General features: G+C 38.8%; 2 protein-coding genes across 5 annotated transcripts in view; one reads left to right on the top strand and one right to left on the bottom strand.

Annotated features, from left to right (window-relative positions):
• Positions 1–17696, bottom strand: part of LOC109409870 (uncharacterized) — a 240379-nt gene that overhangs the window by 153085 nt on the left and 69598 nt on the right. The gene's annotated exons all lie outside the window — the stretch shown is intronic.
• LOC109409930 (general odorant-binding protein 45) lies at positions 12266–13446 on the top strand. The gene has a single exon (XM_019683455.3). It carries the CDS (start codon positions 12529–12531, stop codon positions 13444–13446), a length of 918 nt encoding a protein of 305 aa, XP_019539000.3. The 5' UTR covers positions 12266–12528.

Raw genomic sequence — 17696 nt, forward strand, 5'->3', positions numbered from 1 at the left:
CTATTTACGGTTATAAAAACATGGGTCGGCCATATTGATTTTAGCCGCCATCTTGGATTTTTATACCAAAACTGTTTTTTCACCATGTTGGCAACCACCGATTTTCAAAATCTTTGCGTCAATCGAAAGCGGGGACATTTTTACACAACATATCAAAAATTTAGAGATGTATCTTTTTCCTATCAAAAGTTATCTGCACTTTTGTTAATCATGACACGTTTTCTTCATACATTTCCTTGCGCACCGGCAACGACACCCAACAGCATCAAAGTTGGTGCCTGCTTGTATACACAACGGCACCTGCAGCCAAATTAGGGAAAATTGGAGGTTCGTTCCCGTTTTTGACTGTTTCTCAATGATGCGGACATTGCTTTTTAAAGTTGTTTGGTGTTTTGAAAAGCTTAAACCTTCAGCTTTCCATTAGTGGGTTCAGATTTCAAATAATTGTTCGTAAACACTGCGAAATAACGCTGCATTTATGTAAACAACCGGAACCTGGCCCAGTGCGCTAAAGTGTCATGATTTACAAAAGTGCAGATAACTTTTGATAGGAAAAAGATACATCTCTAAATTTTTGATATGTTGTGTGAAAATGTCCCTGCTTTCGATTGACGCAAAGATTTTGAAAATCGGCGGTTGCCAACATGGTGAAAAAACAGTTTTGGTATAAAAATCCAAGATGGCGGCAAAAATCAATATGGCCGACCCAACTTTTTATAACTGTAAATAGTAGCCCTTTCTTTCCTCTTTTCAACAACATTTTGTTATGAGGTGATTTTTGGAGAAACTTTTGAGTTATAACGGTTTAAATGAGCCAACAATTGATCAAAATCGAGGGGTCCGCAAAAATGGTTGTGGCTCTAACTAACGGGGGGTCCATCAAATTGATAAACCAAATACATTTTTCTTACTTTTTTAAGGGGGACTTTCAGAAAATCGCCACCTTAAACATTTTTGAAGACATGGTGTAAATAGTGGGACGGTCTCAGCGAGAGTTACCCCAGTTCTTCGCGGGTAGGGAATATTCGCACTGTCGTATATAAAAACTCACATCACGTGACGTTAAGGCCGCACGGGACGACGTATAATTTTTCCTATCTTCCCTCTCTTTCTAACAATTTGCCTCGCGATTTTGAAGAAGCAAATATCACTTTCCACTGCACTGACGTAGCTGAAACTTTAGTCGATTGTGCACCAGAAGTAAGCCAAAGAACGATCAAATTTCTAGTCAATAATATGAAGTAGAAGTTGAGATTTGCATCTTACTAGCAACAGAGCAATGGCGGACGATTCAACCACCGTCCCGTCCAGCCTTAAGTGTAACATCATTTATTCCCGGACTTTCCCGGCCTTTTCTTCTTTTACTTCTTTGGAGTCCTTTCTACTGGCACCCAGTGTTGCAATTGAACTAAACGCGAGCTAAATATGAGCTGAGCTTGGATGTGTCATCAAATCTTATGTGCGTCCTGACCAAGGTGCTGCCAAATATAATATATTATTATTATACTTAAAAATCTTTGGTGCTGCCCTAGGGCTTTGTGACGCATCGGCATACATGCGTTGTTGCGCGAAAATATGCACCACAATACAGTGAAATATTTTGGCATCGGGCATTAAGATTCTGCAGCGAAATCCGGATTTTCCGGTAATCCACGGTGACTGAACCGATCCCCCCTCTCAATTGAGGGTGGTGAGTTTCTGAATCGAATCTGCCCAAGATTGCTAGGCTAGAATTGGTGAAATAATGGTTGAAACATGACCATTTCAGTCTACCAGGTACCAGGGTACCATGTTGGCATATTGGTATTCACGTGCGTTTCAATTTTTGAACTGAACAATGTTCCAATATATTTGATCGCAGCGTGCCGTTTTTGAACTTCAACGCAAATTGATAGCGTTCAAATGCAACACTGCGAGTGGCACAATGTCAGTGGCACCTTGTACAAATTTCCAGCATTACGTCACAACTTCCTTCGGGGTGGCTACGATGGCGGCCTCTAGCTATCGTCGGCCGGATCTCTGGCACCTTTAGGGTGGCGATGGCGATCATCGGGCGCATTATTCCTTCAAAGGCGTCTGGTTTTGTTACGGCTGTCCTTCTCCGCAATTCATCTGGTATTCCAGAATATGGTAGAAGTACAACAATGCCAACTATCCACACAATAATTTTTACACAGCTGGTGGTTTCAACTCGGGTCTGAAGCATCATAGAGTGCAAAATGAGTCACTGACCTTCAGCGCTTGGGCAGTGACCCGAGATAATGAGACATAATTAGTGAGTCCCCGTTAATTAGTTCGTCATCCTGTCATCTTAGTGAATCACCGTATCGCTACCCCTCTCAGGCTATCAACAGAATTAAATCGATCCACACAAAATCAAAAAAAAAATCCACACTGAACTGCGAACAGTTACACACTTTTCGACGACTTGTCCTTTCGACGTTTTGTCCCTTCGACGTTTTGTCTTCCGACGTTTTGTCACCCATTCGGTTGCGTTGCACAAGCCGCTGCTGCAGCCATGGCTTGATGTTGGTAGTGAGCAGACGTCAAACGAGCAAAAACGATTAATACTTGATTCAGCTTGATTCAACCGTTGAAAACAAGGACGATGGAGAGTGAGTAGAGTAAGACGTCTGTATGTATGTGGGCTTAGTTCATTCAAGATTTTGTTCTTTTACACATATTTATTGCTTAAATTGACTTTGTTCATTTTTGAAGTTCCTGCGAAGCACCCAATGCTGGTTTTGCATCACTATCGGTAGCCTCTAATGTGGTCTGAGCCTATTTTCTTGCTAATCGTTCCTCATGGTTTAAAAAAGACCGCGATTTAATGTGTCGCATGCATGGGTTTGGTTCTTTTTGGCATTTGGCCACTTCCGGCTGGTCACCATAGATTGGTCCCGGAACACTATCGGTAGCCTTTATAAAGATCTTCGTTGTGGTCTGAGCCTATTTTCTGGCTATTCGTTCATCACGTTGTTTAAAAAGCCGCTGTTTACTACCGGTTCATATATAGTCTGGGAATGTTTTCCTGCCTACTGTTTATCAGGTTATCGAAAAATCCGCTGTTTGTTGTGTCGCATGTATGGGTTTGGTTCACTTTCATATTTGGCCACTTCCGGCGGGTCTCCCGGAACCGGTTCCGGAACACTAACGGTTCAGACATGGTCCGAGACTATTTTCCTGTTTATCGTTCATCATGTTTTTGAAAGTGCCGCGGTTTAATGTGTCGCATGAATGGGTTTGTAGCGTTTTCATATCTGGCCACTTCCTGGGGTACCGATCCGGAACACCTAAATGGCCATAACTCCGGAACGGCTGGACCGATCTGAACCATTTTCAATAGGAAACAATGGGACCAGATTCCGCGTCGAATGAACCATTGGTCATTGAAATCGGTTGAGGTTTACTGCCAAAAAGTGATGTGAGTTTTTTTTTGTACACACTCACACATACACACGCACACACACACATACACACACACATACATACACACACACAGACATCACCTCAATTCGTCGAGCTGAGTTGATTGGTATATGTGACTCGACCCTCCGGGCTTACTATCAAAAAGTCATTTTTGGAGTGAACATATAGCCTTTCCAGTACACTTAGTGTACGAGAAAGGCAAAAAGTTATTAGGTAAATTAATTCTTGATGTCATCGACCAAAAGTTTGGGGTCACCCCTCAATATGATGTTTCGGCCAAAAGTTTGGGGTCACTTTCGCAAAACATTGAAAAGTGATTTGGTGATATCTTCGTCATCTATAGTTCAATTTTAATTTAATTTTGGCTCATTTCAAAGATAATTAACTAAATTTACGTTTGATGTCTTCAACTTAACGTATTTAATGATTTTTGTATACAAAAATGTTATGTAAAGTTAGCACATTTTACCACGCTTCAAAAAATGAGGCAACTTTACGTAAAGTTTTAGTATGTAAATTTCAACAAATATGTGTGGTTCAATGTCTATGCAGTAAGTATCATGCATTTTGTTTCAAATAAGCCAAGAAGAATTAAAATTGAATGAAAGATGACAAAGATATCAACTAATCACTTTTCCATGTTTTACGATAGTGGCCCCCAAATTTTGGCCGATACAGCATTTTGAGGGGTGACCCCAAACTTTTGGTCGATGACATCAAGGATTAATTTACTTAATAACTTTTTTTTCTAGATTTTTAAGCTGAGTTCTGTAAAAAGCAGTTGAAAGCTAATAGAAAATGGGTCATATTACCGCTCTCATCTTAAAATTTAGTCGACCCAATTTCCAGCGACACTGCCGTAAGTTTATATTTTTTTTTTTGGAAAATTTGGCAACTTTGGGTTAAGCCTATATAGCCGAGGCGGTAAACGCACGGGTATTCAGCATGACCATGCTGAGGGTGACGGGTTCGATTCCCGGTCGGTCCAGGATCTTTTCGTAAAGGAAATTTCCTTGACTTCCTTAGGCATAGAGTATCTTCGTGCCTGCCACACGATATACACATGCAAAATGGTCATTGGCAGAGGAAGCTCTCAGTTAATAACTGTGGAAGTGCTCATAGAACACTAAGCTGAGAAGCAGGCTTTGTCCCAGTGAGGACGTTACGCCAAGAAGAGGAGAGGAGGAGGGTTAAGCCTACATACATTTTTTTTTTTTTGAAAAGTCAATTTTAAATCATGTTCAAAGTTTCTTTGACTTATTATCTTTTGAATGAAACCTAGGGTTTTGAAATCGGACGCAAATTGGCGGAGATATGGCCTAAAAAAATGACATGTTTTTGAGGGGGTGACCCCAAACTTTTGAACGGGAGTGTTTATTAAGACAATAGTTTATTTTCTATGAAAAAATGAAATTTAGTGAATAAAATTCTACTTTTCTCAAAACTGTACGTGTTACGGTAATTTTGAAGTCAGATTCCGCGTCAGTATATGAAAACCTATTAAATATAGCGAATTAAGTTCACCACTGGACTATCGCACTAGTTTTCACAAGTGCGAAAACGCAAATAAAAGTGCGCGATTGCATCAAATCAACTAGGTGTGTTCAGAGCACATATTCAGTAGGGTGGGGCGGGGCATGATGGGTCACCTAAGGATGGATCACCATAACTTTGTTAATACAGATCGTATTGATTTGTATTCGTCCGCTACTCTTTAATACACTAGTTAGCTATGCTAAATGTCGGTAAAAAGTTCATTCAATACAAAATATGATGTTAAACAAGTAGTTTTAAAAAGTGATCGATTTTGCGCCGTGAAAAAAGTGCGGGGCAAGATGGGTCACCTTTTAAATAATTCACATTTTCTCAACGAAAAACGTCAAAATATAAGATTTGTTCCGCATTCATATAGGGTAGTGGAGGTATTTTGGACCGGGCAGGTATTTTGGCCCACCTAGGGAGTTTTATGATATTTATCACATAATCTCTACTTAATCTTGGTAATTTTTTATTGGAACACGAAAAGTATTCAACTATGTGATGACCTTAATTTTGGATGTCAGTTAAATATGCTGTTCAGTATCAAAAATAGAGAAAATGTTTTCACTTCCAATGAAACGCACGGAAAAGCACCAAAAACAAAGAAGTTGACAAATTTGTAGTCGGCTTCGAAGAGGTATTAAATTTTACAAATAAATATTTATTTCATGTGAATGTAGTTAGGGCCTTGTAAGAACTCAAAATAAACTGTTCTTAACCTCGGTGGAGCGATAATATTTACTAAAATGGTGGTTAGAGGTATGGCCAAAATATGTTCAACATAATCAGATGTGGACATATTTTGGACCACCTGTCAGATCCATCTCTCCAGTTCCTTCTAAAGGGAGAAAATATTCATGCCAATGTAATGTACTCTAAAAACAGATGAATAGAATAAGTTGGGACCTTCCGTGATCTGGGTTGTTTTAATTTTTACAATGAGATTGTTGTGGGTTCGATTCGTTCTAACAACTTTTCGCCAAGCTAAAAATTTCGATTCGATTTGTGTCCTAACAACTTTTCGACAAGTTGAAATTTTCAGGTGTTTAGTCATCCAGTTTAGAAAAGTTGTCCTTCTCGGCAAACAGTTGATGACTGAGACAATGTGTTATCTAATGTATGTTTGAGAATTTACGTATCATTCAAATAACTTTATTTTTGATGGCCTTTCCACTCATTACAATATGTGTGGAACGCCTTTATATTTAGCAAAATCACTAGACTTTCACACTTCTATGAAGCGTTACGTAATTTATGCATGGTGACTGACGTCATGCAATAGTTAATAAAAACACGTTTTGCGTAACATTTTCTTTATGAAACATCATACTACAATGCGTAAAAACTGGCAATTGCAACAAAATTACATCTTTTTTACCATTACCTAATTTTTATTCGTTCCCTGCCTCAAAACATGAATAGAAAAGATGTAAACTTCATGTAGTTTTAACTATGTTTAAATTTTTGCTGAGGTGGCATTCATTTTATCAATCAATTGAAGTTTAATTTGGTGGGCCAAAATATGTGCACTTGGTGGTCCAAAATAAAATCAGGTGGTCCAAAGAAGCCAAAGAAGCCCGAGATCCTTCAGGAGTTTTGATATTTCTTGTATTTACTACAACAATTTTAAGTTCTGGTTGGCCTTTTTCTATAGAAAACATGTTGCTCTATGTAATGCCTACTGAAATTATCCATATTTTGAAGTTTAAACTTTCTCTTTTTGCTGAATTGTTCATCCACTTCCTAAAGGGGTCCAAAATACCTCCCTTACCCTATGCTCCATATCCACACTGAGTAAACAAGAGCTACTAGTAAACATTTTATAAATTTATTTGGAATATAAAAAACTTTACGATTTGAGTGGTCCTAAGGCGACTTGAAAATCGATGTTTTTTACTAAAAAATTATCATAATTTTATGTTATAATTTTGAGCGTTCATTCCGCTTGATTGAAGTCATTTATGAGACAGTCTTGCAATAAAAAATTACTAACTTGTGAATGCTCCAAAAACACGTTCAAAATTGAAGGTGACCCATCTTGCCCCGCGACCGTTTATATGGAATGTATCGCATAAGAAAAATGGCTAAAAACCATTTTATTTTTTATTTCCAATGAGAGTGAATAATTGTTCAATCAATGCCCCAAACTTTTGTATATTCATGCTGGTCATCTAACAAAATTATTAACATAATCAAAACATGAGTAATGCGCCCGAAAATGGCACTGACCTATCTTGCCCCGCGACCCATCTTGCCCCGCCCCACCCTATAGATTGAAGAATAGTGCGCCGAAAACATCAACTTGATTTGATGCGCACTTTTATTTATGTTTTCGCACTTATGAAGACTGAGTGCGCAGTCCAGTGGTGAACTAATTGCGGTATATAAATATTGGTTTAGATGAGCAGATAATAAAATTAAATTATAAAGACAATAGTTTGTTCTCTTTGAAAATATGCAATTTTGTGAATAAAGCCCCATTTTTCTCAAAAACTGTACATACGTGTTACAGCAATTCCGAAGTCAGATTCGGAATCAGCGAGCCAAAATCCATCGGAAATGGAACAAGTGGTCAAAGTGCGTGATCCATTGTCGACCAGTAATCAAAGAAGCAAAACTGGGTTCACAAGGTAAACTATACAGAAGTTACCCTATGAAAATGAACTTTTTGAAGTAGAGCCACTTGGGCTACGCACGCTTTTTACGCTGAAAATGGATCTGAGGTTTCCTAACCGTAGCCACTACCCAAACTAGACAGGATTACACTCTTCCAATCACAGCACAAAAAAAAACATCAACGACAAACCAAATTGGTGTCAATTGAAAAACGCCAATGGCGAAAACGCCTTAAGCGAACCCTTTAAGGTTGTAATGTAAGCTACTTTACAACATTTGAATAATCCCGGCCTTATTTAGCCTCAAGTGAGACTAAAGAAGGGCAGCCGATTGTCTCGGAGAAACACAAGGTCCGCTGCACCATTGCTCCGGTTAGCGCAGTAAGGGTATTACATACTGTGGAGGGCGCCCTGGTACTCCACAGGCTCCGTTTGCGGTTAGGTTTTTATTAGACCCCCCTAGCCATTCATTCCTAGGCACGGTAAGCATGAAGCCGCATGCTGGCTGTTCGAGTCCGTATGAAGTTGATCATCAATATTAACTTCTTTTCTCGATCAGCCTAGATAGCTGTGTAGTGTCGGTAGCGATTGTCTCAATTGGCTAAGAATAACACTACGGACCGCCTGTTCCGGTGGTAAGAATCCACCAACAGGTGACCCCTAATTCATGGTGTGATGCGGCTTTATGCTTACCGTGCCTAGGAATGATTGGCTAGGGGGGTCTAATAAAAACCTAACCGCTAACGGAGCCTGTGGAGTACCAGGGCGCCCTCCACAGTATGTAATACCCTTACTGCGCTAACCGGAGCAATGGTGCAGCGGACCTTGTGTTTCTCCGAGACAATCAGCTGCCCTTCTTTAGTCTCACTTGGGGCTAAATAAGGGCGGGATTATGAAGATGTTGTTATTTAGTTTAAATTTTCACCTATATGGTTTCGCATTATGCGATTTACACAGTGTATTCTGTGTATCCTCGCCTTTGGCGTTTTCCAATCGATACCGATTTGGTTTTATTGTTGCTGTTCTTTGTTGTGCTGTTGTTGCGAAGAGTTTAATCTTACCTAGTTTGGGTAGTGGCTACGGTTAAGATAGCTCAGATCAATCTTCAGCATAAAGAACAGCAACGATCAATCTTTGCAGACTTATGCAAAATGGTACAGCCCAAGTGGCCTTGGTACAAGAACCTTACTTTCGTAAGGGAAATTTCTATCTAGGAAACCATGTGAACCCTGTGTTTGCCACTTTCAGTAAACATGAAATGGCAAACTCGCGTGTCTTGCCTCGAGCCTGTGTGCTTGTCAACAACGCAATAGTTGCTACACTCATCTCTGAACTAACCACCAGAGATGTATGTGCTATCACAATTGATGTATCTGTTGGAAACCTCAACAGGAAATACGTCTATTGTTCTGAGTATTTACCGCATGATGAACCATCCCCTACGGATGCTTTCAAACAAGTCATCGCATACTGCACTTCAAAAGGCCTTCCGCTAATTGTTGGCAGTGATGCTAATGCTCACCATATCATCTGGGGCAGCTCAGACATTAACTTGAGAGGCTCCAGTTTGATGGAGTACTTAAGTAGTACAGATCTTGCATTACTTAACATAGGCAACCGCCCAACCTTCATGGTAACTGCTAGAGAGGAAGTGTTAGATATAACGCTTTGCTCTAGCAGAATTAGTCACGAGCTGACCAATTGGTATGTGTCAGATGAAGAATCTTTATCTGACCATCGCTACATCTTTTTTGAACATTTAAATGTTACTTCGCAAACATTGCGTTTCAGGAATCCCCGGTCAACAAACTGGGATCTTTATACTGATTTGGTTGCAGCCAAATTTCATGGATATTCATCATCCATTGACACTTCAAGTGATTTAGATGATGCCGTTGATACTACAACGACCTTCATCATGGAAGCTTTTGAAGAAGCATGACCTCTACGGTCTGTGAAGATCACAAGAGGAACCCCTTGGTGGAACTCTGATCTGGCGAAACTCAGGAAACAATGTAGAAAGAGTTGGAGCAGACGACGTTCGGCTGGTTCGGAGGCTTTCAGGTCGGCTCGCAAGGCCTACAGAAAAGCTCTCCGGTCTGCTGAACAATCCGGCTGGAAAAACCTTTGTACAAATGTTTCCATCTTGAGTGAAGTCAGTCGGTTAAACAAAATCCTTGCGAAATCTAAGGATTTCCGGGTGAACGAACTTCGTTTGCCAAATGGCGATCTGACTTCCTCTGATGAGGAAGTTCTGGAATGCTTATTCAGCACACACTTCCCTGGATGTGTGGATATTACATCTTCGGATGATCCTGATGTCTTTTCTTGTAGTTATGATTCTTTGGCTTCTGCTCGGAGTATTGTAACTATAGAATCGATTGAGTGAGCTCTTAATAGCTTTGCTCCTTTCAAATCTCCTGGGGCAGATGGGATTTATCCTATTTTGCTTCAGAAGGGATTTGATTATTTCAAACATGTTTTGAAAAAAGTACTTGTTTGCAGTTTTGCTACAGGGTATATTCCCAAATCTTGGAGGGATATTACTGTAAAGTTTATTCCGAAAGTAGGTCGTGCGTCGTATGAAGAAGCAAAGAGTTTCAGGCCTATCAGTTTGACCTCTTTTCTTCTGGAATGCTTAGAACGCATTGTGGATCATCACATCCGTGATGTTCATCTGGCCAACGTGCCTCTTCATGTGAACCAACATGCCTACCAATCTAGTAAGCCCACTGTGACTCTTTTACACAAGGTTGTTTACGATATCGAGAAAGCATTCGCTCAAAAGCAATCTTGTTTGGGTGTTTTCTTAGATATCGAGGGTGCCTTTGACAACGTGCCTTTCGATGCCATATTGGAAGCCGCACGGAGTCATGGTATATCTCCAATGATTTCCAATTGGATTCACCAAATGCTCAAAAACCGATATCTCCTCTCGACATTGCGTCTAGCAGGGATTAGGAAATTGAGTGTTTGTGGATGTCCCCAAAGGGGAGTCTTATCACCGCTTTTGTGGAATCTCGTATCAGATACGCTATTGAGGCAACTCAATAATAGCGGTTTTCCTACTTATGGTTTTGCCGACGACTACCTAACATTGTTAGTTGGTATGTGCATCAGCACAACGCCCTTCAGGTAGTTGAGGGTTGGTGTCGCCAATATGGCCTATCGGTTAATCCGAGTAAAACATCTATTGTTCTTTTCACGGAAAGGCGAAACCGTAATGGCGTTCGACCTTTGCGTCTCTTTGATTCTGAAATCGATGTGACTGAACAGGTAAAGTACGTTGGAGTCATTCTTGATTCCAAGCTTTCCTGGACACCTCACATTGAGTTCAGAATCAACAAAAAAGTTCACCCGAAAAAATCGGACGAAAACAACTGACGATTGTCCTTTTTTCGAATTGTAGCACTTGCAGTGCAGTAGCTGGGATTTCATTTCTGCATTTAAGCAGCACGTTATTTCGCTTTTTCTGGCTTTAAATTAGCAATATATCAGCATTCAAAGCAATAAAGCATTAAATGATTGTAGAATAAGGGGCTGTCCATAAACCACGTGGTCATTTTTTTGGAACTTTTCAATCTCCCCCCCCCCCCCCGCGTGGTCATTTGTCCATACATTTTTTTTATTAGTCCATACAAAATGGTCATTGGCCGAACCCCCCCCCCCCCCCGCATGACCACGTGGTTTATGGACAGCCCCTAATGCTGTCAGTATGCCGCATTTTAGTGCGAACTGATTACTTACTTCGCAGTCGATCCGCCAAGACATTTATCACAATGGCAGTCAACCAACAATCTTTCTTTCGGTACATCGACGAAAACTTCTGACACAATACAACAGACGCAACTAGACTAAATCAAAAATCTTTCCTTATCATGTGCAGACGGCAGGGAGTGTTTCCTGCACACATCATGAACTCGTTCAAGTGCGTACAGCAGCTCCTGGGTGAAACAGTTATAATTATTTTATTTTTGAAATAAGTGGGATGTCATGTTCGGCGAAATTGTGTGTATTACCATTATCTGTAACTTTATAGAACATGAGGAAAATGAAAGATATTGCAAAAAACCCTTTTCAAGGGGCTCAACGTAACGTACTTATCTTGAAAAGTAACAGAGTTACGAACTTAGCGACTTCGGCAAAGTTGCTCCAAACAATATTTTCTACAACTTTTGTGAAGATTCCAACCTTGTATCTTGAGAAATTTAAAAACTAAATTTTCTATCTCACTTTTAGGGGGATTGATCAGCAGTCTAACAACCGATTTGTTTTCTCCTAGCACCAAATGACAGCTACAATATCCTTGTAGAACGCGCTTGAATTTCATTTGAATTGAACATTTGATTAGCGATATATTAGAATAAGAATACTTAAATGATTTCTTTGTCATAATCGTATTTGTTCGCTTTCTTACAATTAAGAATGACATTAGTTAAATATTCATTTTTCAAAATCATCCAAAATAGAACAATTTCTTAGAATTTATTTCCTAGAATAACCAAAACACACATAAACGCGAAATAAATGTGTTGTATTCGAAAAATTGAGGAATAATTTTGATAAGTGTAAGAAGGGTTCTGTTCACCATATAGGTGGATTAAACCATTTTTAATAAAAAAAATTTATCACTGACTGAAGACATTGCACTACCGCATTGGTACGAAAATTTTGCGAATGCAATACGCACTACGCGTTACACCATTTTCTTAGTGAAAACAACAACACAAAAGCACTATCAAGCGAGCATGCGTAGATAGCGCAAGATAAACTGCGAGTAAAACCTGACTTTGAGCGCACGTGTAGTGTTGTATAAAAAACAAAACGTGCTGAAATTCTAATGTTTTTAGACTTTTCAAAACAAAATAGGAATTGGTTTCGCCGTAAAGTTTAAATTCCATTTATAATGAAGTTGAATTCAGTATAGCATACATTTTCCATCGCGATGCTAGTAAAACCTCTCGTTCGTTTCTATTCGCTACTAATCGGTTCGCTACTTCTAGTAGAATGCCTAGCTACCGCAGGTCGTCATTCTTCGATATTCAAAAGTATTCGTTCAACGGACGACGAATGTGACCGGTATTCGAATGAACGGAACAGGAACTGCAGTGTCCGCTGCCGCGGTTTGCTACTCCGGTTTTGGGACGACCAACATGGTAAGCTTGGTTTCTACGCGCTCAAGCAGTTCTACCAACCGGATCCGGAGGATAAATGCTACTTGAATCGAACCATGCGCTGTCTTAAACGAGTTTCTGTTCCCGATGAAAGTTGCCAAAAAGTTGCCCAATATGTTCGATGCTACAAGGATCAATATGGAGAGGAGAATACTGCAATCGCTCGATTTATTCCATTCACCCCAATGCAACAGACTCGAATCCTGATGGAGTGCGCAGCAATTCTGGGGATATCGGAGGATTCCTTGAGAGAGGCAGCAAAGAGTGGCGGCGAAATACCGCAGGAAGCATGTCTGCTTAGGTGCTTCCTGATTCGGCAGGGGTTGTACAGCGAAGCCGGTGGATTCGAATTGGAACGGCTTGAGCTGCAGTGCGGTGGCTACGGAAGCGGCTGGAACCCCGTTGCAGTACAGCAATGCATCGCCAATGTGACAGATTGTGACAGTTGTACGAAGGTGCAGCGGATGGCTAAAAACTGCCTTCAAGTGCACTTCAAAGTGCTGCCGAATCCGAACACTAGTGATGACAAGTTTATTCCGGTCCTGGTGGAATTTTACGGAAGAACCCAATTTTATATTGATTTGAAAATTCAGTACCCCGACGAATCTTTAGCGGAACTATTTTCAGATTTCATGGTTCAGTTTGGTGTATATTATTATTTTTATACCTTTGGGCCACAGGCCACCTAAACCTCCTAACCTAACCGAACCTCCTGTTTTTGATAGTAGTTCATTCAATGATTTGTTGTGAATACAATACGAGAAGTTAGAATTTTGAATAAGTAACAAATTATTAGATTTTACTGCATTTCACGCGTTCTGCTTGAGCTTTTCATGGCGCAATCAGGTCTATGGAAACGCATGGCAGTTTTTAAGTAAGAACTAATATTCATACCCATCCGGATTTTCGAATTACAGTCGACTCTCCACGTGTCGATGTTCTATATCTCGATATCTCTCCCTATCTCGATCGTTTGGTCAGTCCCTTCAATCTGCATACATATACCTTTCTACATGTCGATATCTCCTTATCTCAATATCTCTCTATCTCGATGCGATCTCATTCGTTTTTGTTCTAGATTTTCTCTCCATATGTCGATATGCCCGTTTTGGCAGGTTGCAAGATCTCGTTTCTTAAGCCTTCAGTACACGCTTTGCCAAGTGTGCAAACTTTTCCGCACCCATCAACCAACAGCAAAGCATGCGCTTGACATTTCCGAGCTATTGTCAATTTTAAGGCCACTGTAGGACAGTTGGAATATGCGTGCGGAAAAATTTGCACACTTGGATAAGCGTGATAGAAGGCGAAGTGACATCTGTTTAATGACAGTTTTTCCTAGTTACGGACGATTTTTCAATCTAGTGTGCATTACTAATTGATTCTGGAATTTGATCTCTCCCTATCTCGATGGTTCCTTCAATATCGAGATGTAGAGAGTCAACAGTAATTCCTAATAATGAAGAACCTATGTCCTTCTTCTCTTTTTCATGTTATCTTCTATCTTCTATCTTGTATCTTGTATCTTGTATCTTGTATCTTGTATCTTGTATCTTGTGTCTTGTATCTTGTATCTTGTATCTTGTATCTTGTATCTTGTATCTTCTATCTTGTATCTTGTATCTTGTATCTTGTATCTTGTATCTTGTATCTTGTATCTTGTATCTTGCATCTTGCATCTTGCATCTTGCATCTTGTATCTTGTATCTTGTATCTTGTATCTTGTATCTTGTATCTTGTATCTTGTATCTTGTATCTTGTATCTTGTATCTTGTATCTTGTATCTTGTATCTTGTATCTTGTATCTTGTATCTTGTATCTTGTATCTTGTATCTTGTATCTTGCATCTTGTATCTTGTATCTTGTATCTTGTATCTTGTATCTTGTATCTTGTATCTTGCATCTTGTATCTTGTATCTTGTATCTTGTATCTTGTATCTTGTATCTTGTATCTTGTATCTTGTATCTTGTATCTTGTATCTTGTATCTTGTATCTTGTATCTTGTATCTTGTATCTTGTATCTTGTATCTTGTATCTTGTATCTTGTATCTTGTATCTTGTATCTTGTATCTTGTATCTTGTATCTTGTATCTTGTATCTTGTATCTTGTATCTTGTATCTTGTATCTTGTATCTTGTATCTTGTATCTTGTATCTTGTATCTTGTATCTTGTATCTTGTATCTTGTATCTTGTATCTTGTATCTTGTATCTTGTATCTTGTATCTTGTATCTTGTATCTTGTATCTTGTATCTTGTATCTTGTATCTTGTATCTTGTATCTTGTATCTTGTATCTTGTATCTTGTATCTTGTATCTTGTATCTTGTATCTTGTATCTTGTATCTTGTATCTTGTATCTTGTATCTTGTATCTTGTATCTTGTATCTTGTATCTTGTATCTTGTATCTTGTATCTTGTATCTTGTATCTTGTATCTTGTATACATATCCAGCTTCTGTCTTATTAAGCTATTGGCACCATTAACCAACCATTATTCAGCTATGACTCTCACTGTTCAGCTACTATTGTTATTCGGGTTCCTATTGCATTCTTTGGCGAAATCTCTGTTTAGATATCAGATGAAATGCCTTAAGAAATCCATGGAGGAATCCTGAAGAAGTACTGCAGAAATATCTGGAGAAGTTCCAGAAGGAATCACAGCAAATGGGTTGATAAATTCCAACTTGAATTCCTGGAGAATTTCAGAAGCAATACCAAGAGATACCCGTGTTGGAATACCAAAGGGTGAACCAGAAAAAAAAACCCAGGAGGAACTCCCGGGAAATCCATAAATCAGGCCAAACTGGGATATCCAATAGAGGTATCCTAGTGAAATCTCTGGAGGAATTCCTATATACGTATCAATCGATGGCATTCATAGAGGAACATATCAAAAAAATTCTAGAAGGACCCCTGAAGGAATCATAAGAAGAGAAATTCTTGAAAAAAATCCCTAGGAAAATCCCTAGATTTATTCATCAGTAGGTCAGCTCCAGGGTCACGTTCTCCTCCATTTAGGAAATTTGTGCCATCCGTAAATTTATTAATTAGTGTATGAATGTAGTAAGGCACAGAGGATTTTTTTGCAGAAATATGTACTGAAATCTCTGAATATGTACATCACTAAAGGAGTTCCTGTAGAAATTGCGAGATAAAGTCCTGCAGGAATGCCAGCAATAATTTCTAGAAGAATCCCAGCAGGAGATCCTAAAGGAATCCCTGGTGGTATCATTCACTGGAAGAGTGCATGAACAATTTTGCGGAGGATTTCTTGGGAGATTCTCTGGGAAAATCCCTAGAGAGATTCCTGGATAAATCCACGTAGGAATTATTGAAGAAATTCTTAGAGGAACCCCTAGATGCATTGCTGCACAGTGGTCCAGATTTAAAAATACATGGAAAAATTGCCAAATCATAGTAGTGTGGTAGTTTTAGCTTGAATGAATGTATTGGAACCTTATTTGACACTGAATTTCATTTTTATGTCATTTTCATTATTTTAATAATGATTATTAAATGACAATGCCGATTGACAAACACTTTTGTTTGTATATTTCAAAAAAGGTTTAAATGTATCGGGTCAGAAAGGGGACAAAATCGGGGGTAGACAAAATCGGGTCCCCACTGTAATTGAACATTCGCAAAACCCCATGGAATACCCTTGAAACCCACTGGAATGCCGCTGAAATCACTTGGTTGTATAAAAAAACTTGTAGGCTTTATATTGTAGATTAAAACTGTGCTGTGCTGAAAGTTGGAAGGAAGGGAAACGCTTTTTCAACCTGTTTCTTTTCCAGCAATGGCTACGAACTTATGAACATACACTCCGACCTTAATTTACGTTCGTTTATTTTACGCCGGATTGATTTACGTCCACTTTTTTACGTCCAAAATTTAGATTAACGCCCATTTCAATCAATGCTCTACGCCTTTAATGGTTTTCTAAATATACACATGTATTGTTCAGAAAAGTTTGAAAAGACAACAAAGGCCAACCAGTAATAGAATGTTTCTTATGTTAGATGGCAACACTGTTCAAATAGAATCATATATTGCTGAATATATACATTACATATGAATGTATGCGATATAAAAAAAACTCTTCAGCATAATTTAAGTAGAGGTCAAACACTGTTTCATGTTGCATAGAATAAAACGAAGTTTTTTTTTTAAAGTTGGCAACACTGCTGAACAGTAAATAAAATTCTGAATATATAATTCACTACAATTGGGATGGTGTCCATGTTTGTTGCAGTTTAAAGTAACGTAACACAATAAGGAGTGTCTTTATATTTCGGTTCTTCTATGAAATCTTCACAATATAGTTAAATTTAGAATAGCTTGAAAAAATTTGGTTAAATGAATACACATATAACGTAAGTGGAACTCTGACTCAAAAAGTTGATGCCTTTCCAATTCTGTGCTCTAGTATACAGGGCATCGAAATGCCAAATGCGTTTTACCATTTTTCAGCTTGTATACCATTTTTCATTGCTGTGAAGTAAAACAAACACCTCATAGATCTACACAGATCGAAAAAAGAGTGTAAAATTCTGTTACATATGATGCACATAATTGGAGCGTGGGATATCCCAGAAGTTTACGTGACATATCATGTTAAGTTCGTGAAATATCATGTAAACTTCCATTATATGTCATGTAATTCAGCGTGACTCTGAGAGTTTACATGACATATAACACAAATTTACATGATATATCATGTAAACCATCATAACACTAAGTTTACATGACTAAAATGAAGTTTACATGACGTGTAAATCTCAGTATTTTTATCTGTGTAGACTGGTAAAACGTGGAGATCTAAAACAGGATATAAATTGTGATAAAACTTTGTAAACTTAAGTCGAAAATACTTTTTCTAGCATTAAATATAAAGAAAGATGTAAAACGTGGATGTGTCATTTCGAAGATTTTAATGAAT

The sequence above is a fragment of the Aedes albopictus genome, chromosome 3 (genome assembly GCF_035046485.1).
Source record: "Aedes albopictus strain Foshan chromosome 3, AalbF5, whole genome shotgun sequence".
Classification (NCBI taxonomy): Eukaryota; Metazoa; Arthropoda; class Insecta; order Diptera; family Culicidae; genus Aedes; species Aedes albopictus.